Source organism: Indicator indicator, chromosome 14 (assembly GCF_027791375.1).
Source record: "Indicator indicator isolate 239-I01 chromosome 14, UM_Iind_1.1, whole genome shotgun sequence".
In the NCBI taxonomy this organism is placed as follows: Eukaryota; Metazoa; Chordata; class Aves; order Piciformes; family Indicatoridae; genus Indicator; species Indicator indicator.
The window spans coordinates 11,592,445-11,616,624 of record NC_072023.1 but is presented as its reverse complement, the minus strand read 5'-3'; the positions used below and the strand labels follow the sequence as shown (position 1 = coordinate 11,616,624).

At 38.5% G+C, this 24,180-nt stretch overlaps 1 protein-coding gene across 1 annotated transcript in view; it reads left to right on the top strand.

The window, feature by feature from the left end:
- POLR3B (RNA polymerase III subunit B) overlaps nucleotides 1-24,180 on the top strand; it is a 75,601-nt gene that overhangs the window by 46,553 nt on the left and 4,868 nt on the right. Inside the window, exons 20-27 of the mRNA XM_054386514.1 lie at nucleotides 37-246; nucleotides 2,082-2,240; nucleotides 3,651-3,768; nucleotides 3,924-4,066; nucleotides 14,636-14,739; nucleotides 15,629-15,795; nucleotides 18,074-18,187; nucleotides 23,754-23,927. Coding sequence (XP_054242489.1) covers nucleotides 37-246; nucleotides 2,082-2,240; nucleotides 3,651-3,768; nucleotides 3,924-4,066; nucleotides 14,636-14,739; nucleotides 15,629-15,795; nucleotides 18,074-18,187; nucleotides 23,754-23,927 — 1,189 coding nt within the window. The remainder of the gene's footprint in view (nucleotides 1-36; nucleotides 247-2,081; nucleotides 2,241-3,650; nucleotides 3,769-3,923; nucleotides 4,067-14,635; nucleotides 14,740-15,628; nucleotides 15,796-18,073; nucleotides 18,188-23,753; nucleotides 23,928-24,180) is intronic.

The following is a 24,180-nucleotide window of genomic DNA, read 5'->3' as shown; positions in this document are numbered from 1 at the left end:
AATGTTTAGGCACTTCTGGTTTTCTTTTACATATAGGCACTATTGGATACAATCAAAGAAACAGGATAGATACTCTAATGTATCTTCTAGCCTATCCACAAAAGCCAATGGTAAAAACAAAAACAATTGAACTGATAGATTTTGAGAAACTTCCTGCTGGACAGAACGCCACAGTTGCTGTGATGAGCTACAGCGGCTATGATATCGAAGATGCTCTTGTCTTAAACAAGGCCTCTTTGGACAGAGGTAAGAGCCCTCAATTCTTTCCTTCTCCTCTAGGTGCATGTTCTAATACATGTTTTAACTAATGTCTTGTGTATTATCCTATCATAACTCATTGCAGTTATGAGTATTGCATCTCCAATTAAGAAATCAAATTCCGAAACTGCTTTGAATACTTCTGCGTGAATAATGAGTGTCATTCCGTGCTTGCAGTAATGCAGTGAAGTTGCCAACATGTAAATAAACTTCTGAGGATGGATATTATAGGAAAAAAAATTGGCTAACTTTAGGCCTCAAGTTAAAAATTGTAAATAGTCCCTTCTGAAAATATTTAATTTACAAAAAATGTAAAGTATGGGATAAGCTGTTGTGTTTGACTGGCTTTTTAGATGGTTACCTGAGCCTTTGTTCATTATCAACAGGAGGGTTCTCACTATTTTCACCAGTAACAAAAACAATAAATGAAATTAGACTTGTGAACATATTTGGGAAAGGAATGGAACATGTGGCAGATTGCGTCATTGAACATAGTGCTTTGATGGAGCAATAGGAGAATTGCTTGCCTTCCAAGAGTAAACAATAGTGTTGTCTAAAGCAAAACAGTGTAGTGTTTTTTTCAGAGATAAACTAATGACCCACTTTCTTTTTTGAAAAAAATACCTGTGCAGTGTATTGCAAGTAAAAATATGGAAGCACCAATTAGAAGGTAATTAAGTGAAATCTGTGGTTGTGCCAATCTAGCCTGTCTTACTCTCTCCACAGTTCCTCAGCGCTTTATGTTAACGCTCCTGAGGCTGGAGTAGAGTTGCCTGAGAACTTAGTTTGTCTTCTCGCTCTTTGCTAAATAAATTCCTTGATAGAAGACATAGTGCAGTGTGATCAAACTGGTTTTAGTTTTGGGTGGCCAAAATCAGATTCTTCCATCACTTTATTCCTCCCCACACTCCCTTCCTCTAGTTGCTAGGCAGCAATAATAGTATTCCTAGACATGTATCTTTGGCATTAATGTCTGCCGCATTTAATTTATGCCTCCTTTTCTAAAACAACAACAGGCATGATTTAAAAGTGAATGTTTTCTTTTCTGGTAGACTGGTAACATTTACAGGGAGAGCTGTGGTGATTGTCAGGAGTTACTTGACATAATCTAAAGATATAGATGTACTGTATGTGGCTGCAGCCATCTTTTGAGTGAACTAAAATAATGTAAGATTATTAGAAAGCCTTGCTCTTGGCTGTCTGTAATTCTAAATGTGATCAAACTATTGTGGCTAGTTGCTGTACTTAGCCAGAGATGCTACTTTTCTCATCTAAACCCCAAATCAAATGCATTTTATAACAATATATGTAATTCAGAATTCTTTCAGCTGGGAAAAACATGAGTAATGGGGTGATTATGTGAAAGATCGAATCAATACTTTCCTGGTAGGCTAGCTTGTGTCATCCACAAGTATGAGTGAAAGTTCAGGCTTCTTAGAACTCCTGAAAGGAAGAGTTGCTGTTCTCATCCTGTTACAGTCTCTTCTATGTTGTGTCACCCTGTGGATCACTAAAGGTAAGAGAAATGATGTGTGTGTGTGTGTGTGTGTGTACGCAGAGGTATTGAAGCGGATTAGCACAACTTCAGAATCAGACCATAGTCCAGTGTCTAAAAATGTGTGATCTGATGTTTTTAAACTGTGAGCTACCCACTCTCCATGTATGACAATATGCATATTCAAGACAATGAATAATCCACCTAATTAAAAACAGACTTTATATTCTCTAGCTCAGCAGCTGGATCAGCATTCTCGTTGTATTCTGATAATGTGTTATAAAGAATCTGTGAACTTCTAGGCAGAAGAGTTCGTGTTCCATTTTAGGTTTTGGGAGGTGTCTTGTATATAAGAATGCCAAGTGTACACTGAAGCGTTACACAAACCAGACATTTGATAAAGTTATGGGTCCTATGCTGGATGCAGCTACCCGAAAGCCAATCTGGCGCCATGAAATTTTGGATGCTGATGGTATCTGCTCTCCAGGTATGTCCTGTTCAGTCATGGCACATTCGTAATCTAAGGTAGGAATTAATGCTTTGTTAATATTCCTTGTGCACCTTGTTTTATGCTTAGTGTAAGTTATTTTATTTTATTGAATTTGGCAGTATTTTAATGGAAAGTTAAAAAATGTTAGTTTCTGAAAGCAGCATGGTACCAGTCATTGGAGTTTTTTGTGCATAAGAAAAGGAAGCTTTAGCTTTATTTTTATCAGAATGAATCTCTTGAAGCACTGGAATTTGTATTCTTGTATCTCCAAACTGGCAAACTTGTAATACTCCTTTTTTTCCCCACTTTTTGTCTCTCATGTTCTGTCATCGTTTTTTAAGGGTAGATTCTTTATTATTTTGATTTCATATGTCAAAACCTCCTAGTATGCTGTCAGTTAATGCAGTTATTTGAAGAAGTAAAACCTTGTGATTTTAACACTTTAGAAATAAGTTGGGGGAGAGATAAGAAAATAAATGCAACTACAATTTAGGTGTACAACTTTCCAATGGAAATAAGTTCAAGAAAGAATGCTCCCATACTGTCATCCTTCAGTTAGGAAATGGCTTAATAGATCTGCTGAGATCAAATAAGAAAAATGCTGTAAAATGTACCAAACTTAATTCCATTATAACAACACAATTGGGTCACTTTTGCTCTTTAGCACATCACAGTGGAGCCTTCAAAGTTAATTTAAAAAAAAAGGCAAAAATCTTCTGAAGTATTAGGATAGATAGTACTGGGGCAGACTCCAAACTGAGGGTGTTCTCAGCATGTAGGTAAAAACCTCTTTGAAGTAATTCATGTGGAGAGAAAAGAGACATAGGGTGTGAAGCTCAGTGTAATTTTGTGGAGGAGGTGAGAGGCAGGTACTTGATGTTCATTAGCATCATTGGGCATGCTACTGATTGGGTTTCTATGTGAAGGGCAGGATAAGGGAATGGAGGGGAAAACAGCTCATGTATGAGATCAGAAGCAATAGAAAAAAGTAATTGCAAGGAGCAGCTGAAAGAAGTCTTGACTCACTGTGGAAATGATGTCCCAAATTCAGGTGTGAATTTCTAAAATTTGTCAGTTACAGTGTTTGTTTTTTTTTTTTCTCCATACTTAATGGCAGATGACTTCAGATGCTTTTGTATATTCTTTAGACCCAAAGGATGTTTGATAGCTCTTCTCATAGTGTACCCAGCAAACAAGCTGTTTTGTTTTGATTTGCCAAAGAAAAGCTGGTTTAATAATTCTGTTACCAGGCAGCATTTAATAAAATAACACAGCATCCTTCCTGCACAGGGGCTTTACAGTTTGTTTTCTAGCTTACTGGTTTTTTAAGCTTAAAATGTATTTCTAATGTAGGTATCCAGATAAGTATTCATAGAGCTTTTTTTTTTTTTTCCTTCTCCTTTATAGGTGAAAAAGTAGAAAATAAGCAAGTCCTTGTGAACAAATCCATGCCAACCGTGACTCAGACGCCTCTGGAAGGAAGTAGTGTGCCTCAGCAGCCACAGTACAAAGATGTGCCAGTAACGTATGTTGCTTTATACCTTTATAGTTTGGCTGGGTATTGAAGGAAGGGTACCAAAGGAAGGGTGTCTGAGGCAATACTCAGTTCTAGAAAAATTAAAGGAAAAACTTCCCTCTGCAAAGCAGACCTAAAACTCATGTTTTTTCTTCTTGTACTAGCTACAAAGGTGCAACTGATTCCTATATTGAAAAAGTAATGATTTCGTCAAATGCAGAGGATGCTTTCTTGATCAAAATGTTGTTGAGGCAAACTAGACGTCCAGAAATTGGAGATAAATTTAGCAGTCGTCATGGGCAGAAAGGTAAGCTACACACTGAATAAATAAATGTATTTTGGGTAGGCCTGCTATGTGTGCATAATATCAACCATGTTTGCATTTGATTGGTCCAGATCTGTTACAAATACAGCAGTAGAAGATCATATCCTTTTTTGTTTGTTTTGTTAAGTTCAACTAGTTTAGCAATGATGTTTCTGAAACAGATGACAAGAATTCGCAAACACAACTCTCTGTTGACTTTTCAATCAGGAAAATACTTTTAAGTTCCCCACTTGCAACAAGAATAAGGGTTTGAGGTCTGGGTTTTTTTCCAAGTGTGAATTTGGCTTTAGGTGATAGGTTTGTCAATGGGTTATCAAGAGAGATAATGGAGGAAAGAGTGAAAGGGCCTATTCTGAATCTACAGAAAAGACCAGAAACAGAATGGGATGTTTGCAAGTCATCTGTGCAGACTTCTTCCTCTAAAGAGAAGACTGCAGATAGATAGCTCAGAGCCATGGTGTAAAAGGGAAGAAAATCAGGAATGCAACTAGGGATGCACCAACCAGAAAGAAGGGGAAAATGTTTTTAAAAATGCACCTGGGACATGATCTGGGGCACCTCTGGATCTTCAAACTGAGAACTGAAAGTTTACACCAACTAGGAAGCTGCTTAGTGGCATGTAGCTCTCCAGTATTAATGTTAATAGCAAGATGAAAATCAGGAGCCTGTTTCCATAAAAAAAGCAGGGGACTCTCTTTGACCTTTATGGCAAAAAAAAAAAAAAAAAGGTGACTTGGACATCCTTTAGCCCTTTCATGAGTAGTGTTCTCTTTGTTAGAAGACACATGGAAGAGGGAGTGCTTTTTTTAGGAGGGTTCCCTGAAAACATCCCTTCCAGCATTTTGTGGTGTCCCACTCTGCTCCCAGCACCATGTTAGTTTTAACCTTGTGCTGATTCATATCCTATATTCTTGGTGCAGAACCAGAGATCTCTGTGGGCAAAAATGCCCTGGAGTCAGTCAGTAGAGAGCTGTTACTTGCAAAATAGCCAGTGAAAAGAGATGAAACTGCAGCAAATGTCACCAGTATTCAGGCAGTATCCAGCTCCAGAACTATTAAATGAAGTTAAAACAGAATCATCTCCAGCGTATTCAGTGCCTGTCTGATTGGAAGAGGTATGAAGAACAGTTGCTTACAGATGGAACCCAGGCACAAGAAAAAGGTCATTTTTATAGTGGTGTATGCCACTGTTTACTCCCATGTGTAGCCTGTTAAGTCAAACTTGAGGTTCTTTATGACCTTCTTGGGCTATGGAGGTACATAAGCATCAGTGGCAATGACGTGGCTACATGTAACTAAAGAGGAAGACTGCATCTGTGTCATGAGATACGGAGCTAACCACAGTAATCTCTGTTTTTGTAGTCTCCAGGTTTGGTGATCAGGACATCTACCTAGAGCAAGCCTGTCAATCAAAAGAGGTGAAATGGTTACAAAAGGCAGTAAATGATCATAGTCAGCTATTACCAGATGTTGCCTCAAGTTTGTGTATGTTTTCTGTGGAGTACACACAGCACTCTCCAAGGTCACCCGTGCTTCCACAGTGTCTTTCCATAGACCTATAAAACTGGTTCCTGAAACTCTGTATTCTAAAGAAAGCCTGCCATTCTGAAATAGAAACTCTTCTAATTAAGCATTGACATTTTCCTGATTGTATTTTCAAGATGGCTTTTCATCTAAAAACAAGAATCTCACTGATTCTCACTGAGACCCCAAGTGACTAAGAAGCCAGTACCTATTGAGGGCTTCAGAAAGTAGATAAACAGCAGTACATTCTTGAGTTTCCTTTTAAAGTTGGGTCTAGTTCTTGCACTGCAGCCATATAGGATAGTTTTGGTAAGTGAGGGGGAAGATCATTATCTGCAGGGGCAAAGAGATAGTGTTGAGCAGTTGAAATGGTTCAACTGCCCCGTTCCTTCCTTCTCTCCAGAAAGATTCTCCTTCAGGAAGATGTTGTGTAGAATCTCTTTCAAATAATATTTTAATCCCATACACAATGAAGATGTGTTGTTCTTTAAAGCCTATGACTGCTTTTACAGCAGAGCCCATTTCTTCATGTGTTTTGAGCTTCGTGTAATTAGTCCTTTCTCCTTTTAAGTGGCATGCAGCATTTCAGCTGCAAGCTATTATATAACAATACAATCAGCACTGTGCAGGACTGTACAGTAGCCTACAAATTATATTAAAGAAGCTGCTTGGTTAATGATGATAGATATCTATGGGCATTTGCATGAAAAATTTAAGAAGGTAAGATCTTTTTTTTTTCCTAGTTTGGGCTGTAGATGTCTGCCTGTTGAAATAGTTGAATAGAATTTAGAATCATAGAACCATAGAAGGGCTTAGGTTGGAAAGAGATCATTTACTCCAACCTTCCTGACACAGGCAGGGACACGTTCCACTAGACCAGGTTGCTTATGGCTTCATCCAGCCGGGCCTTAAACACCCCTAGGAAGGAGGCATCCCTGGGCAACCTGTTCCAGTGTCTCACCACCCTTGTACTGAAAAACTTCTTCCTAAGATCCAGTCTAAACCTACTCTCTCTCATCTTAAAACCATTCCGCCTTCTCCTATGGCTAGACACCCTTACGAAAAGTCCTCTTGCAGCCTTCCTGTAGGATCACTTCAGGTATTGGAAGGAAAATGGAACTGATTTCATACTGCTCCAAAAATCAAGAAAAAGGGTGCTCCACAGATCTAGAACTACCAGAGGAAAGAAGGTGGAAGTGGAGGAATGATGGAAGGAAACAACTGTGTCAGTGAGGCTGTCATATGGCTTTAGGAAGCAGAGGGCCTTCCATACCACTAAATGCACATAGCATATCTCACAGTCTAGAGCAAGCTCATTTTAGAAGTCTTGAAGGACAGACATCTCATGAGTACTTTTCCTATTCATCAAACCCTGATGTTTGTGGTCAAATGTAGAAACAACTAATGCACACTGTATTGGAATCTGTGGTGTTTAATGCCCCAAAAGCTGTAGAAAGTTAGTACTTTTTTTAAAGAAAAATACCTGTGGAAATCCTATGGTAATGGAAAAACAACATCCTAAGTACTGTAGGGAGCTTTGAGGGAACCTGCCATTGTGCCTGGCATTGCTTCAGAATGTCTGATCTCCCCATGTATCTGTGCTTTGGGCCTATAATAATAATAATAACCCAAATCCATTAATTATTCAGGATAGCAAATGTCTCTTTCAGCTTGGTTTTGGGGATATGAATGGAAATGTTGCGACAGTTACATTACAGAATTTGCAGGCATATACTTAGCTGTTCAGTACAGCAACCTGTAGTAGTCTCTTGTGGTGGAGGGATTGATCATACTGTAAATTACTACATTCTACTAGGATATGTAACCTTCCTGGTAGTATATAGCTCACTGGCTTGTAGTACAGTAAGCAAAAAGATGTTACAATAAATGGGAGAAAGAAGCAATGTGCTTGGTGAAGAAACATGTGTTAGACACCAACAAAAGATATGCTGACAAGAACAGTAGAGTTCACTCTTTTGCCACTTCAGTATACAGCAAAGAATCAGATACTGACATTATTGTTAGACTACAGGCAATGATGGATCTGAAGAAAAGGCATGAAAAGGGAAAATCTTCCTTGCTAGCTGTTTAAAAATACATCTCATATCATCAGCCTGAGGAAGGATCAGTTGTAACTGATGCATTTGCTGATTTTAGAGATCTTTTGCAACTGAAATGATTCTGTAGCAGATGAGTATAGGCAACTATGAAACAGAAACCTTAATACTAATGTTAACGTTTTCCATGGAGAGAGTTTTAATTAGTCCTGAATTTGTTCTCTCATTTTCACCTGAATACAGGCAACTGCTGCTTCAAGTTTGATTTGTGAATGTTAGCTTTAAGCAGATTATAAGGCCATTAAAACCTGTGATGAGCTGGAACTAACAAGTACCTTGAGTAAGTGAGGAGAAAGCACATTTCCCTCTGGAAATATTTTATTTTATTTTCTAGAAGGAATGCATGAAGATGAGATTTGATTTTTGTGGAATTGTATTAGTAGTTTTAAAGGAGCTAAATATGTGCGAAACAAGAGATTGTATAAACCACGTTTCTCTTTTTTTTTCATGGGCTTTTTCCCATATTCCAAATTTAGTTGTATTCAAAGCTGTATGTTGTCACTGGGGAGAAGGAAGCAGAGTAAGAGAATTAAAAATGTCTGGGATACAACAGATTAAATCTCACAAACCAGCTTTAACCTTTTGTTAGAAAAGGGCCTTTTCTTAAGTCTGTAGTAGATTTTTCAGGCCTCTGTAATAACACAGACCTATGCCACTGCCTCTTCATTTGCAACTGTCTTTGTGTCTTCTCACATGTCAACATGATATTGGCAAGGGGTCACCACTTCTGGCCTGTCCACCACACCCTCTTTTCATGCAAGTCTGTGGTTTAAGTACACTTCTTCCAAAAGCTAGATGTTCCTTCAAGACCTGTCAACAAGGAAGTATATGGGAAGAAGAAAAAACCCAACAAATTAAGCCATCTTGTTATGTTCCAAAATGCAAATATTTTGCTCTATTTCAACATTCATCTTCAAACCGGACATTGGAGTAAGATCTTGGGGGCTGAGACTGTCCTTTTAGTCTATAAAGCCTTGAAGTTTCTACTGTTTACAAATAAATATCTGCCTACCAGGGAGGATTTATTTGTTTTTATATTGCATCCTCTGTTTTCCAGGATGAAGAAACTTATGTTGGTTAATTAGTTTGGGTTTTTAATCTTGCATTTTTCAAGCAAAGTCACTTTTTAAAGCACAGAAGGCTAAAGGATTGTTAAGCTAAAGAAGCTTCATCTGAGTTCCATACAAACTAAATTATTATATTTCCAGATTTCCTCTTGCTTTGCTACAAATCACAATGAGGAAGAAGTTGGGCTCCTTTGATGTGAAAAAAAGCAATATATCACTTCTCTGAAAGAACATTTCTCAGTCTCTCATGTGAAAAAGGATTAACACCTCCAACAAAGGTCCTGTAGATCACAGAACTAAGCAATACTGAACAGTGTTCCTGAGGAGTGGAAAAACTGTATTTAAGCAAGAGCTTGTTTGAACTGGCAAACAGAAGCTTTTTAATAGCTGAAGATCTAAGATAAAGGATTAAACTTTTCTGAAGTATCTGCACTTAAACAACTCTCAAGACAAGGAAGCAAGTCTAAATTCCTGAAAGATGGTCTTTGTTTTCCTAAATGAACCATGTTCTTTAGTGTCAAAACAAAATCCATTCGCAGTATTGTCTACTACATAAACTTCATGACACTACCACTTATCTGCCAAAGTCTGACCTTGCTTACTTCTGAAAATTTTTAACTGATTTGAGCATCTCTCTTCTGCTTGCCTAGCCTCATAGTTGAGGTTTCTCTTTCCTCTTTTTCATGGGCACTGGTACATTACATGTAAGGAGAACATGTAAAGTAAAATGTTAGTATTAAATGGCTAAGTATGTAATTTTTCCTCATGTTACAAGTCAGACTTAGGACTTTAATAAACAATCAGTGTGTTTATTGCAGTTAAAGGGTTGACGTGGCATTAAAAAGAACTTGCCATTATTGACTGCAGGAATGTGGGATGATTAGTAGTTATTAGGCATCAGGAAAGGCAGAAATTTCTTACCTTATTTTTGTCTTCAGAAGTTGAATATGCAAAAACAAGATGTCAGAAAGTCATTAAAACTTCTAATATTATTTTTGCTGTTTAACAAGCCCGCTACTTAGTTTGCTGTCTTAAGAAGAAAATTACAGCATTTTTTATCTTGAGCAGCAAACAGGTAACCTTCTGACCTTTTCAGTAAATCCTCAACTGAACCTCTGAAATTAGGGTGATTTAGCATTTTATGGCACAGAATAAAAATCTCTAATTCTGTTTCCAAATAGCGTATCCTGAACACACATTTTATTAAGCTCTTGACTCATTCAGCCATGTGTATTTTGTAAAGTTCCTATGGTTATTGTTTTACAATAGCTGCTTCCAGAAGCATTGTAAGGGTTTCAATTAATCAGCTCTTTGTGTGCTTCAGACTATGCAAATTTATCACATCAGACCATTCAGCAGCTCATGGGAAAGCAGTGTACAAACTGTATTGTCTTCTAGCACCTCCTCTCATTTAGAGTGATGTTTTTAATAAGAAAACTAATCAAGTTTACTTATGCATTATTTATGTGTTAATTTTAATTCTGTTCTTTACCTCTTATGTCAAATGGGATGTAGCAAGTGATATGATAGATCAGTGAATGATTCAATATTGAACAAAGCTTATGTGATGCAGCAGTTTTTTTTCTTCTGGACTTGTTTTATGCTTAGTTAGCCAACACAGTATGCAATTAGAGAGTTTTGAAGCACACGTACATTTTTGTTTAACCTCGCTCATTTCTGCAAATCTCTTTGTCACTTGTCCACAATTATGGCGCTGTGTTAGAGCTACAACTTCTCTTCATTATTTGTATTGCCAAATTTTGGCAAATCTGGTGAATCAAAACCAAATGCCTTTCAAGTTAGTTTGAGCTCTTTTGCCACCGTATCATTAGAATAAGTAAACAAGCACATTTAGTCATGCGCTTCTTTTTATCTTGCTGATGGAAACTGGTATTACTGCTGCTTCTATTCACTTAGTCTCCTTTGCTCTCTAATGTCCCTCCTGCTGGTAGTAATTAGTTTTCTATATTAGGTTGTTTTGACTTATTTGATTATTTTTTTTTTCATTTGGCATGTGTGTGTATAGAAGGCGCCTTACCGTAGCCGGTGAAAAACTTTCCCATACTGTTGTGTTTTGTCCCTGCACCCTCCCTGCTGCCCCCCTTCCCCCTCTCTGCTGAACTGCTGTCTTACAAGTCTCTGTATGTTCACGTTTGTCAGCAAACTGTAAAAGCAACTGCAAAAAAACATATCCATTCTGGAAACCTGAATTTCTCCTGATTTAAAAACAAAAAAAAAAAAAAAAAACCAAAACAAAAAAAAAAAACCAACCACCAAACAACAAAACAATTTAAGTAGAAAAGCATAAGGATGAGGGGATTTTCATGTTCTGTTAGGGCCTTGCTGAGGTACGTGGGTGTTGAGATGCTGTTGGGATTGATGCAGATAGTGTGTGTGAGGATGGGGGCCATCATGCATAGTCAGAGGGCTGTCATTTATTGGCCGGCATACAATAGCATTGAAAAAACACTGCCTATGGCTGTTTTATACTTGCATGTTAAACTGCTGTGCATGTCTGATTTAAGTTTATTCTGATTTAAACTGTTACTTTTGCAGTAAACTGCCAAGTTTGTTAATCCATTTCTTTTTTTTTTTTTTTGAGAAGGATATCTTAAAAGAATTTCTTAGCATTTTCACTAATTTTTCATCTAAGCTGACATTAGAAAATTGGTGTAAAAAGGTTTTTTTCTAGAATTTAATATTTTTTTTCAGTTGAAAAAAATGAGATATAACAAGCTGCTGGATGCTTTCTTGCTCAAATATAAACCCCTCATCTTAGTCCACATTAAAAATACATATTTTTGTTTGTTTGTTTTATGTGCAGCCTTTTCTAGTTGCCTAGAGAAGATCACCAGAGTATATGGATGAGAGCAGAATCAGGCCCACCTTCATATAGTGTTTACTCTGAAATTGTATCACTAAGTTTCAGATGCAGTAGATAAAAATTGAGGGGAAGGGAAGTGAATGGAACCTCATTATTTTTATGTTCTCTATGAATACTGGAGATCAATTTTCTGCTCATGTCTAAATGAGTAAGTTAGAAAATCTTAATCTGTAGCATGAGCCACAGAGCAAAGTTACCTACTAGTTTGAGCGTGTCCCATTTATGAATTTATGAGCATTATATGGGGAGAAGTTGGGCAGCTCAGTTTTGAACTGCAGTTCATACTTGGACAAGGCAGCATTTGGAACTTAAGGCTATCTTACATCTGCCTCTTCTTTTCTCTTTTACCATTTCATTAGCCAGTTGCAAGTGGTAATTCCACTTATGTGGATTAATTCACTTGATCACTTTTTTGCAGCTGCTCAGCAATGCAGAACTGCTGGGCTTGTCTTGTGCTGCCCTGCTGCAAACCCTGGCTCAGGAATCAAGGATAAAAAAAGAGTAGCAAATACAGGAGCTTACAGGGAAGACTTGCAAGCATTAGTCTCCTAAAGAGCTTCTGAAGGCGAATAATTGCAAAATAAAAGCAGGTTTGCATTTTTAAATGATTGCCATTACTTGCTCTTAGAATTAGCATTGTGTATAGGAAAGGTGTCTTTCAGCTTTTTTAAGTCTTTTATGAGAGAGAATGAACTTTCTTAGCACATACAGGAGGAAAAAGCTTCTCTGTCCTGTTCTCTAAATACACGTGGACTTGCTATAGATCTGTTATAAACTCAGCAGCTTCTTGAAATCCACAAATTTAGAGTGAGGTTTTATAGCTTTCCCTTTTCCCTTTTTTTTTTTTTTTTTTTTTTTTTTTTTTTACCCCTCTGTAAAATAGAAACTTTATAAATGGCCTAGTGAGCTTCCCATTGCTGGATTCTGTCTAAATATTTTGTTTTTAACTTCTAAGCTCATTATGCTGTCTTTGTGTTAACTTGTATTAAAATCTGTCAGCTATGACTGGTCTCATAACCACAGTCAGCGGACCAGAATAAGTTAATTATTTACTTGTGTCACTAGTGCTCTTCATCTAATGAAATGCACAGCTGTGTTAGATCTGCAGTTGGGTGTGTAGGTCCCATTGTTATACAAGTCAGCGGAGGGTAGAAGCCGCTATGATGGAGAGCCCTCAGTTCTTTCTGCTGTTCTGCCTTTCTGTGTCGATTTCATGGATCTTTTATCATTCACTTTCACACAAAACAAACAACACAGTGGCTGTCTGCTATGGGAACCAGCTTGGCATATAAAAGGTTTTCAGAGCCTAAAGTAATTTTAAGTTAGCTAAGATTTAATTTTTGGCTTACAGGTGGTGCAAAGCCCAGATGCAACGTAACGCTTTCTTAGAAGTGAATGTGAATAAGGCAAAATCTGCGTGCCATAATACATATGTAATAAAGTTTTTATGTATGTTTAGGATAAAAAAGCTGTGTGCACAAGAGAGGGAGTTCTCTTTTCTTGGTTTTCGGCAAAGGATTGCTGCTTGGTGGGGAGGGGTAGGAAGGATGTTATTGATTTATCATAATGGGACAATGAAAATTAGTTTCACTAGGTTTAAAAACTAAGTACAGCACACACCCTGCTCCCTTTGCCCCAGACACTCCAAATCTCTTTTTTCCCCCTCTCCCTTCCCCCATACTTACTATTCTCATGCTATTAACTACTGTCCCATGCACCTATCCTTGTCTTGCTTGGACAGTAGAAGAGGAGCTCCCTCCTGAGCAAGACGCCAATATCCCCCTGTGAACTGGCTGGTCAGGGGATGCCTTTTTAGGGATGTAACCAGCACCCTCAGTCTTCCAGGAGCCCCCTCTGCTCCAGGACTCTGCCCAAAGCGTGCTCTGGCAGTTGCAGCAGGCTGATCTCAAATAGCTTGCAGACTTTCAGCTCTAAGGGCTTCTGGAAGAAATTGTCCAACTGAAACAGTAGCTTTGGTTCAAAGGAATATGAGCTTAGGCAGCTGCATTTTAGCACCTGAATTTGAATGTTAGCTCTCTTGATCATTTATTGCTGCAGTATTTTGATCTGCAGAATTCACTGTAGAAATAATTGTGAGAGTTGGAAGGAAAATTTTGTAATGTATGATGGAATATTTTACATTAGTTTTTGTGATTCTGTTTCATGTTTCCTAAATAGTTTTAGAGTTTGGGGGTTGGTGTTTTTTTGTTGTTGTTGCTGTTTTACCACCGATGGTGATGGAGACTGAAAAGCACTTCCAGAATTTTTAAAGGTACAGTTTGTGTTCATAAACTGACAAAATATAAGCAGTCTGAGGAATGGATTGTGCTTTGCAATTCATCAAAAGCAATCTTTGCACAGCAAGTAAGTGCTACTTGACAAAAATCTTCTGAGGGCTGTGTTTTTATCCCTACTTATTTCCTCTTGGGCCCTGTCAAAGTCCTGGCTTGATTTAGTTTTATTCACAGTATTTAGCAAAGATACATATGGTAAATTTTGAGTCAATAATAATTTTGTATGTCCAGATACTGTTAGAAGCCAAATTTCTTTTTTTCTTTTTTGTTGTCTTCTCCTTTTCCTTTTTTTTTTTTTTTTTTAATTTTTCTTCAGGTAATTATAGCATCAGCTTTAAAAATTAGATCTTCCTTGAGATGTTCCAGTCTGACTGGTCAGAAGTTTCTGGTTGCCTCTGAAAACTGTATCTAAAGCTTTCTTCCCTAATTGCCTAACTCACAAATCACTGGGAGCATTATGTAAGGGTATGCTAATTTTGCCAGTCCTGTTACAAGGGCACTCTTCTAGCCTGCAGGTTGTGAGCACTGGTCATGGTAATGAATCTGGGTAAAAAGTGATCCATGAGAAAGAGAGGAGGAGGAAAACACTAAAGAAAATCTGGTGATGAGCGTCAGCCCTGCTGGTGGTTTGCAGTTTGTGAATTGAAATGTTTTCTCTTCTGCAGGGGTGTGTGGACTGATTGTTCCTCAGGAAGACATGCCATTTTGTGATACAGGAATCTGTCCAGATATCATAATGAACCCTCATGGCTTCCCATCGCGCATGACGGTTAGTGGTTGTCTTACAATTAAAGGGACAGTGTCCCCCAAGAGCGAAAGGGAAGCAGATTAGCCACAAGAGACAACCAAAAGTTTGAAACATGGCTCCACTGAGAATACTCCCCACGCATGGTGCCACATGCTTGCCTTCCTATGAGGGTTCAGCCCTCTGAACATGCATGCTTTGAAACATCCTGCTGTAGAAGGGGTAGGGATTTGGGCTGGTAGTGCATCATTTTCATTTTGATCTGTATCACACTAATGGGAAAACAACTGAATACCTCACTTGCACCCTTTGGATTTGAAAACTTCTTGTTCTCCCTCTTCCTTCTCCCTTGCCTATGCCTAAGCCATCTGGGGCAGACTGTGAGGCAAATCGTTGGAGAGGAGTTTCAATAATGGTTCTAGATGGGTGTAACTTCTTATATTGCCTACACCTCCCTGGAGCTCATGCTAGTCTTGCACTTGTGCTGCAGAGTCACACAGAATACATCACAGCCTGGATTTTATATGAGACCTCCACTGATTACTTTGTACGGCTTCTAATCTTTTTTCTTTGTTAACTGCTTTGCTTCTGTTCCTCCTGCTGCACTGTAATGTGTCAGTCTCTGAGCCTTCTGCTTCCTAAAGCAGAAGGCCACACTTGATCCTGCTCTTCTTCTAGACAGCTGAAAAAAAATGGAGCTGTCTGACTCTGCACCTTAAAGGTGTTCGCAGACCTTGGGATGAGTCTGGTTTTCCCCCTTCATGCAGGAACACTTATCCCTGTTCTTGGGTTTCTTTAACTTCTCCCGTTGCGTGCAGTAATCCAGGCTGCCACCCTGGACACTTTGGCTGATTTACGCTGTAACCAATCCAGCAATGTGAGCAGACTATTAACTCTGTCTGTCTTTACACAGGTAGGAAAGTTAATTGAACTCCTGGCTGGAAAGGCTGGGGTCCTTGATGGCAGATTTCACTATGGAACAGCTTTTGGAGGCAGTAAAGTTAAGGATGTGTGTGAAGATCTTATTCGCCATGGTTATAACTACCTAGGGAAGGACTACGTAACATCTGGTATCACTGGGTAAGAATCTGCTGTATAGATTTAGGTGTTTCAGGGGAGTGGGGAAATCCTGTTGAGACACATCTGAAAAATGTCTCAAAGCTCAGGAACTTTCTCTTATTTGCAAACCTCTCTGTGAAATGGAGGGAAGACACCAAAGGATGGTGCACTTTTTCTTTTTCTTTCTTTCTTGGAAGTGTTTTGGGGTTCCACATTTTAAGAATTACTGATATTTGTGTGGTGGTAATGTGAATGGCCCTTGTAGCACATAAGAAAATTTCCCAACTTCTACTACATGACAAAAAAATGGTAAAATCAAAGTTTTCTGTCTGAGGAATTGTAAGAAATCTTAATTTCTTTTGGCAACAAATCTGATATATGCTTGGAATCAGATAAGCATATTCATGTTGACTTTAATGGTACTGTAAAATGTGGATTTGGAGGCAGGTGTCTGTTTCTTGGGCATATTTTGTGTGTGCTCTTTTTTCTTTCTTTTCTTTCTTTCGATTACACAATGATTCAGTCTGGCATAGCACTCTAATCTGCAAACTTCCTGCTGTGTTGATCGAACTGGTTTCTGAGACACAGAGTTCAAAGAACGTTAAGATAGTTTAGGAACAGGAAAAGGCCATATGGCTTCAAATGCCTGCCCTTCCAAAATGTATCTTAATCCTGCCTTCCTGCTATTTTTATGCTCCCAGTCCTCCTCTTCTCAAGGAACAAGTTTAGGTCTCTTTTCTAAAATATTCTAAGAATATTTTTTATTTTAATCACTCTTCCTACCAACATATTCTATATGCTCCTTTTCTTTGTTTCAGAGAGATGATTTTGTTTTCCTTACCTAGTCCATATTCCATAAATTGTGCATCAAGTATCCTGGTGTTTGAAACACTTTCTGTTGATACATTATGGTAACTTTTATTAAATGAGACTAACCTTGTTTCCTAGGGAGAGTAAAATCATCTGACTCTAAAAATCCCCCGTCCCCAAACTTCAACTTTGTAGTACCCTATTTAGAGACTTTGCTTTAGGATACTGATACTCTTCCAAGCAAATTTCACATGCCTGATCTGTTTGTTATGAAATATGAAGGCAGATTTCATAACAGTGTGGAAGTTTGCAAATTCCAAATGTCTAGTTAAGTTTTATTTTCCTCAGTAGGCAGCTTTTGGATAACACTGCGTTGTGTCAGTAACGACTGTGAATGGAGATGCAGTACTCTTTGTTTCCTGCTTGTTTTTACAGTGCACATACAGTTTAAAAAATAAATCAGTGCTTAGTTTGTTTGTCTGAGTTAAATCTGGTCATTCTTAGTGTTGAAGGGGGTACCTGGGAAATGGCTGCTTTCAACTGTTGCTTTCTCCTCTTTAGGTTCTTATGCTGTTTTGCAGCTGAGGGAGTTTTAAACAGAAAATTTTAGCTATTTTTTCGTCTCATAGAATGGAGTAACCCCCTCTGCACTGCTTACAGATGTTCTCAAGCTGATGCAAGTGCCTGAATGTGGTACTTAAGAGCCCTTTTACATGGATTGTCTGAGCCTCCGGTGCCAACAAGGGCAGTGATTTTTGTCCTACAGATACAGCTGCTGAGCAGTGCTGCAGAGGCAAGCTGTGCTAATGCACAGCTGCTCAGGGAGGGTTTTCACCCATCTGGGTCTTGGGTTATGGCTTCAAAGTGGTGGGCAGGGAGAATTAGTGGACAGGAAGAACATCAAGCTCATAGTGTGCCAGTGCTAAGCTTTGCTTGCAAATGCTATTTCCTTACAGTGCTCCTATAAAAGTGATGCTTTGAGCATTTATGCTGCATGTAAGCTTACCATTGTTTAGTATGTGAATAATATGAAGAAATGCAAATAGAAATATCTTAAGTCACTTTTTAGGTCTTTATTAGTTCTTGATGACTATCAATCAGTCCTGCACAGACAGGTGAGGCACTTGAACATGGTGCAGCTGAAACAGACACCTGCAGCTGTAGCAGCCTGTCTGTACAGTGTATGGCCAGTTCAGGAGCTTGTTCCTCACTAGGCTGGGTACAGCAGTATGTGATGCTGGAAGTGTAGTGCTCTTGTGTTCAGAAGGGTTCCCTTGAGGTTTTTAGACTGCTTACCCTAAAAGCCCAAAGACATTTTTCTAAGACTCACTGCAGGGGGGTTGGAGTAGATGACCTTTGGAGGTCCCTTCCAGCCCAAACTATTCTATGGTTCCCAAATTGTTTCAGATTCCTCCTGTATATGACACTCTTGCCTCTCTTAAGATGCTAACTGTGAATATTTGGTTTGTTTTGTTTTTTATTCTTTCAGGGAACCTTTGGAAGCATACATCTATTTTGGCCCTGTGTATTACCAGAAACTAAAGCACATGGTGTTGGATAAAATGCATGCAAGAGCTCGAGGACCCAGAGCAGTGCTCACCAGGTATTATTGCAGGCTAAGCACAAAATGCTTGTGTACATTCAGAAGTGTGCCCAGCTGACTGAGGGGTATAAAACAAAATTCATTTACCTTTTGATAGTTGATACAAAAGGCTATCATCTGTTAATGCAGTTACAGACAGACCAAAAGCTCTCACAGTAGACTGTGGCAGGAGGTTGTTTTGAATGTCCAGATGTGCTCTATGTGGTCCAAGACTGAGTTTGCTTCTCAGACTTCTGTTAGCAGTTGGTAAAAATAGCACCTGTGCATGCTGTGGTATTTCCTATCACATTGCTCATGTTGTAGATATTTTAGAAGGACTTTTTTTTTTTTTTATTTAATGTTTGTACTTCTACAAAATAGGTTATGAGTACAAAGAAGTTGTTTCTTCTAGTATTTCAGCATGCTTTGGTTAATATTGATGTGGCCCATGTCTTCACCTGTCAAGGCAAAGCAAATACATGCATGCAAGCATTAGTGCATCCCTGGTGTACTGCACTTTGCCTTGCAGGCTTTTCCATTCAACTCTAGAACTGAATTTAGGATTGTATGTGCTGGGCCACTGTTATCAGTCTCAATGCAGAAGAAGAGGATTTTGACAGTAAGAAATTACAAAAAGTTACAGAAATGCCAGCAGTAAATCTCCACTTTTTATTTGCCCAGTTAAAGGTATTTCCTCTGTTGCTTTGGAGTCACGAACGCTGCACTACACCTGAACTCAGTTTTCTCTCCAACAAAAAAGGTTAATTACTGGGTTGTTATCTTCTGGTCTCAAATTTTGAAGCCAAGCAGATGTACTCTGATTAATAGGAAATACAGGTCCCTGGAGGTGGGTTTGTATTATCTGAACCCTTGGGGAATTTGAAGCATTCTGCTTTTCACTGATGTTACTTACCTTTTCTTCTTAAAGCCAAACTCTACAGCTGCTTGCATTCATGTTCTAAAGCGCTGATGTTCTTGGCTCACAAGAAACAGTTTCATGGCACAGGCTTTGCTTTGAGGAGGCTTCTAGTGGATCATTTACTCACCTCTCTCCTTCACAGTGGCATTATTTGCTAAATCCTGACAGAAAGTTAATTGCCAGTTAGTATGGAATATTCTAACAATTATTCCAAATGTCTTTTGGCAGTCTTTCTGGGCTATTGTATATGCTGGTTATACCTCACCAGCTGCATGGTGGGGCTTTTCTTTTTGACAGTCCATTCTGTATTGTTTTTAAGATGTAAGCACAAAGTCCTATCTGTCCCATCCTTAATCTTCCCTTCATGTTCTTTAATTTGTTTTTAATGTCCCTTATCACGTGCTGATCCACTTCTCTTGCCTTGCCTGACTACACAAGTCTGTCCTCTTAATAGGTGAAGCTTCTACCTGTTGATGTGCTAGTAGACACCAGAGGGACAGGTCTCTGCTGTACCTGATACAGAAGTATCTTTCTCATTTGCTTTTCACTGTGTATTTCCTATGCCTTTTGGCTTTCCAGCCTCATGCTATCTCTAGGACAAACTCAAGGTGTCTCACACTTTCTGTGGAAGTAGACACAAGTGGTTGAACTGCCTGCCCATATGAACATCAGTAATATTCCCAAATACTAGGCTGTCTGCCTCATTTTCTCTTCTTCAGTTTTAGTCATTCGTTGGTGCTTCACATGGAAATGAAAACTTGCTGCCTTAGCTAAAGGTACATGCAGCTGGTGTACTGGGGCTCCTAGCTTACTCAGATACCTTGATCTGCATTTGTATTGTCTACCCAGCTTCTCAGCTGCTTAGAGATACTGAATTTAAAGGAAAGCTAAATCCCAAGTCAAAGTGTAATGTTTACATGTAAAGGTGAATATAGTGTGATTTCCCCCATTCCTTACTTTTTTTGGGTACTCTTTGTTCTAGTCAGTAGTATGATAGTAGATCACTAGAGCTCTTTATTTGACTTTTAGGAAAGCTAGTGGATGTTCAATTTGTGCTGCCTCTTGGCTAGGCTTTTAGGAATTTTCTTTTTCCTCCTCAAGTAATTAAATTTTTCTTACTGCCATCAGCCATTGCTGAGAGAGTCTGCTTTGCCAGCTTTCATACTCAACTATTGTTTTATCATCTATTGCACTTCCTGGAGAGTAGGTCGCCTCTAACATTGTTTTTTTTTTTTTTTCTTTTTGCTTTAAAAAGTAATCTTGTAACAGCTTCCAACATGGAATTTGGCTGTCATTGCCTTGAAATGCATTTTATTGAAAAATCAAATGTACCTTAACTGACAGAGCAAAGCTGTATTTCCATCTGGAGTAAGGCAGAAGACTTGAGGCTTTTTGAACACCGCTGATTGTAGATACTGATTAAAACTAGAGTTTGTAGAATTGCAAAGCAGCACTCTTTGTCAACACAGTCAAAAACCACCAGGATGTTGCCCTCTGAATTGGTATTTGTTAAATGAAATGCCGTGCTTAATTTGTTTGCCATGAGTAATTGACAATTAATTTAAAACACAGGTCTATATATGGTGTTGCCTAGGTACCCAGTCCTGCTAAATCTTTTTAATAGATAAACTGCTTTTAGTTTTCCTCTCAAGAGATCAATATAAGCTTCCTGCACGTGTAGTTGTTTTGATGGACATTGTCAGAGCTGCCACCTGCATGTCTTTTGAACATATCAGATACGCCAGTTCCTATTATACTGCAAGGGAGCAATGTGATGACCCTGGTCAAGACTCCCTTCTACCCTCTGGGGCTGTGGGAGCATGGTAAGCCCTCCTCCTGCAGGCAGCTGTTTCTAGGTAATACTCCACTTCTTGGAGATCAGTGTTTCAGCCAACTCCATTTCAAATTAGCCACTGGTTGTAATGGGCACAAGGGAGATCTGCTGAGACCTACAAGGCCTGCTTTTATTCATGGGGCTACATCCCCCAATTGGCCAGTGAAACCAGGAGCAGGGCTATAAAGCTGAACCCAATGCTTTTCCAGAAAATGCAGAAATAGTGCTGAGAAATTCTTAGCGTGCTTTAAACCACTGAAAATAATTGTTAATCTTATTTTTTTTCTAAATGCAGCAGTTAACTAATATGAAGACTACTTGGCCTTTTTTTTCTTTTTTAATAGTCATTACATATTATTTAGCATTTAAGAATTATACTGACTTAAAAAAAATCTTTTTGATGAATTCCCAATCTTATTTTCAAGAGACTGTTTTGTTTTTAGAATGTTACATGTAAAATTAAGAATGGAAGTAGTTGCCCAGGGCAACAGCTGCAGCGTACGTGTGTATAGCAGGAAAGGAGAAGCACAAATACTGGTTTAACATTTTAAACAACCTTTGGTATGAGGAATTTTCAAACTTGTGAGCTGAAAGAAACATCTGATAGACTTAGGAAGCATAAGGTAGACTCTTTTCAAAAACCCAACCTCAATATTGAAAGTTTTGGTACTTCAGAAAATTAGTTTTTAGGGAAAGAGGATTTTGTTTGTTCTGGTTTTTTTAATGAGATCATTTTGGCAGTGGGTGTGAAATACTTAAGAGCTTAATACTCAAGTTGGTTTTGGTTTATTGGTTTTGTTTGTTTGGAATTTTTTGTTGTTTGTTGCTGGAGGGGGGCATTTTGTTTTGGTTTGTTTTTAATGGGATTTCAGCTGCCTTAGAAATGTACATCCTGTATCTGTTGGAAGACCCATGGCATACTGAACTCTCAAAGGGCTGGAGCTGCGACCCCATCATTTTTCAAGAGATTTCAGTCTCCTTTAATTGGACTGAGACTTTTATTTGGTCTTACATTTATAACACTATTTTCCTGTGGAACAGCACCTGGAGAAACTTTTGAACAGGCTTGGGCATTAACTAACATTCTAGAAGTCAGTTGGTAAAAGGAACTCAGTCGCTTCCATCACTGCAGCAAATGCCTGTTTTTTTGAAGGCCCCAACTACTTTTAAATCCTGCCTCTTGGGACTTCAGAAGCGACACTGCATTCACCACAGGGTCAGTCCTTTAAAACAATGTCTAAACAGTGATGGTGCCATCATCTGGGGAGGGACCCTAGGGAATTTAATCAGGATGTAAACAGCTTCTATCCATTGTCCCAACAGTGGGAAAATTAGAAGGTTATATGAATGAAAAGGATGATTTTAATTACAAGCAGATTAGTTTTAAGGCTCCAGTGTGGTCAGAGAAAGGGAAACTACTTCCCCTTAAAAACAAATAAAACTTGCATCTTTACAAATTTTGGTCTGGGTTGGGGTTGTGGTTTTGTTTTTTGTTTCGATTTGGTGGTTTGGTTTTTTTACACTTACTGCAAAAGATGATTAGATGTTAAAGGCTTTTATAAATCATTTCCTCAGAGTTGCAGTAAGTTGGCAAAAACTTATTTTTGATATATTTAGTATGCTTAACAAATTCAGTTGTTTGAAATAATAAAACCAAAATATACTCCAAAGGTTATGAGTCAGATCTGTCATTGGATGTTCTAGGTGGATTACACTGCTGCAGATATCACAAATGTGGGGTTTCACTGAGCAGTGAAGCCTCTTCCAATTGCTAGTGACATGGGGTTTTAATTCCCTCTCTTTGCTTTCATTTTCCAGGGAATATACTGAGATGGAAATACTTAATAAAATACATGCAATATATTTCTACTTCAGGAATTTAAGATTGATTTTGCTTCATAGTTCACTCCAATGTTTGCAAGTGAAGTCCTTAAGCATTGTGCCAGTACATGAATGAAACTGATACTAAACAAAATTGCATTGTCACAAACAAGATGTTAAAAGTTTTGACTGTGTTCAGAAAAAAAAAAAAGCTTAAAAAGTCATAATATTAAGCAATATTTTGCACCTTGCCTTTTACCTCATGTTCTTTAGCATGTACTTGCATTGCTCTGTTAACATTTTCCTCTAGCACCATGAGGACAGAAAGTCTTTCCAGACAAAAAAAAAAAAAAGAGCTTGAGGAACTAGAAAACCAGGAATTTATACAATATGCAAATGAGTCAACTGTCAGACAAGGAAAAATATATAAATTGTTAGGAATATTGTTATTAATATTGTTATGAATATGTGATTTGTGTCAAAAAAAGTTACTTTAAAAAAAAAAGTAGGATAATAACAAGTTAGTAATCTACATGCTACGTGGTTGCTGCTTTATTTTGGTGTTCTCTGTCAGATCAAAAATGGTTTTATTTTAAGAATTTAGTCATAGCTATAGTTCAGTTGGAACATTAGCTTGATGATTAGCTGCTGAATGATGTTTCATTTAGTTAGCTACAAACTGTAATGAATGTCTTGTCAAAAAAGAGTCCCAAATCTGTGTCCAGATTATCTTGGATAGCGTACAGTTTCTTTTTGTTGTCACTTGTTGAGCTGCATTCTGTGAGCTGTGGCGTGGTGCCGCAGTTGCCACTCACAAAAACAACGTCGTGTTGCTAGCGCAGGGGCAAAGACAACTTGCATAACGTGTTGGTGAGATCAGCACCTCTGGTTTGTAGAAAGCTGTTGTCCACTGGTCCAGTACGGTTCCTGCAGTTTGAGGACAGGCATTCCTAGCGTTTCAGGCTGTCTGTTCTGGAATACTGACTGCCTCTTTTCAAATATTTATTTCAAAGGCAACCCACTGAAGGTCGATCCCGTGATGGTGGTTTACGTCTTGGAGAGATGGAGCGGGATTGTTTGATAGGTTATGGAGCCAGCATGCTTTTACTGGAGAGACTGATGATTTCAAGTGATGCCTTTGAAGTGGATGTCTGTGGGCAGTGTGGCTTGCTGGGGTACTCTGGCTGGTAAGTTGTCCAAATTTTTTTGTGAATCGTGGTGTGCCCTCCTCACTTCGTGCATGTGACTAGTTTCATATTTCAAAAAAAATCCTTCACCTCAGGTGCATAGAGCAAAGTGGTACAGAGTGAATGTGCCTCTGTGTAACAGAACCTGGCTCTTGGCTGTAGTGCTTCTCAGTTTTGAAGTGCTCAGGCACCAGTCAACAGTCCCATGCACCTTAATTAAAACCAGTGTCAGTATTCAGAATCGGTGTTTGGA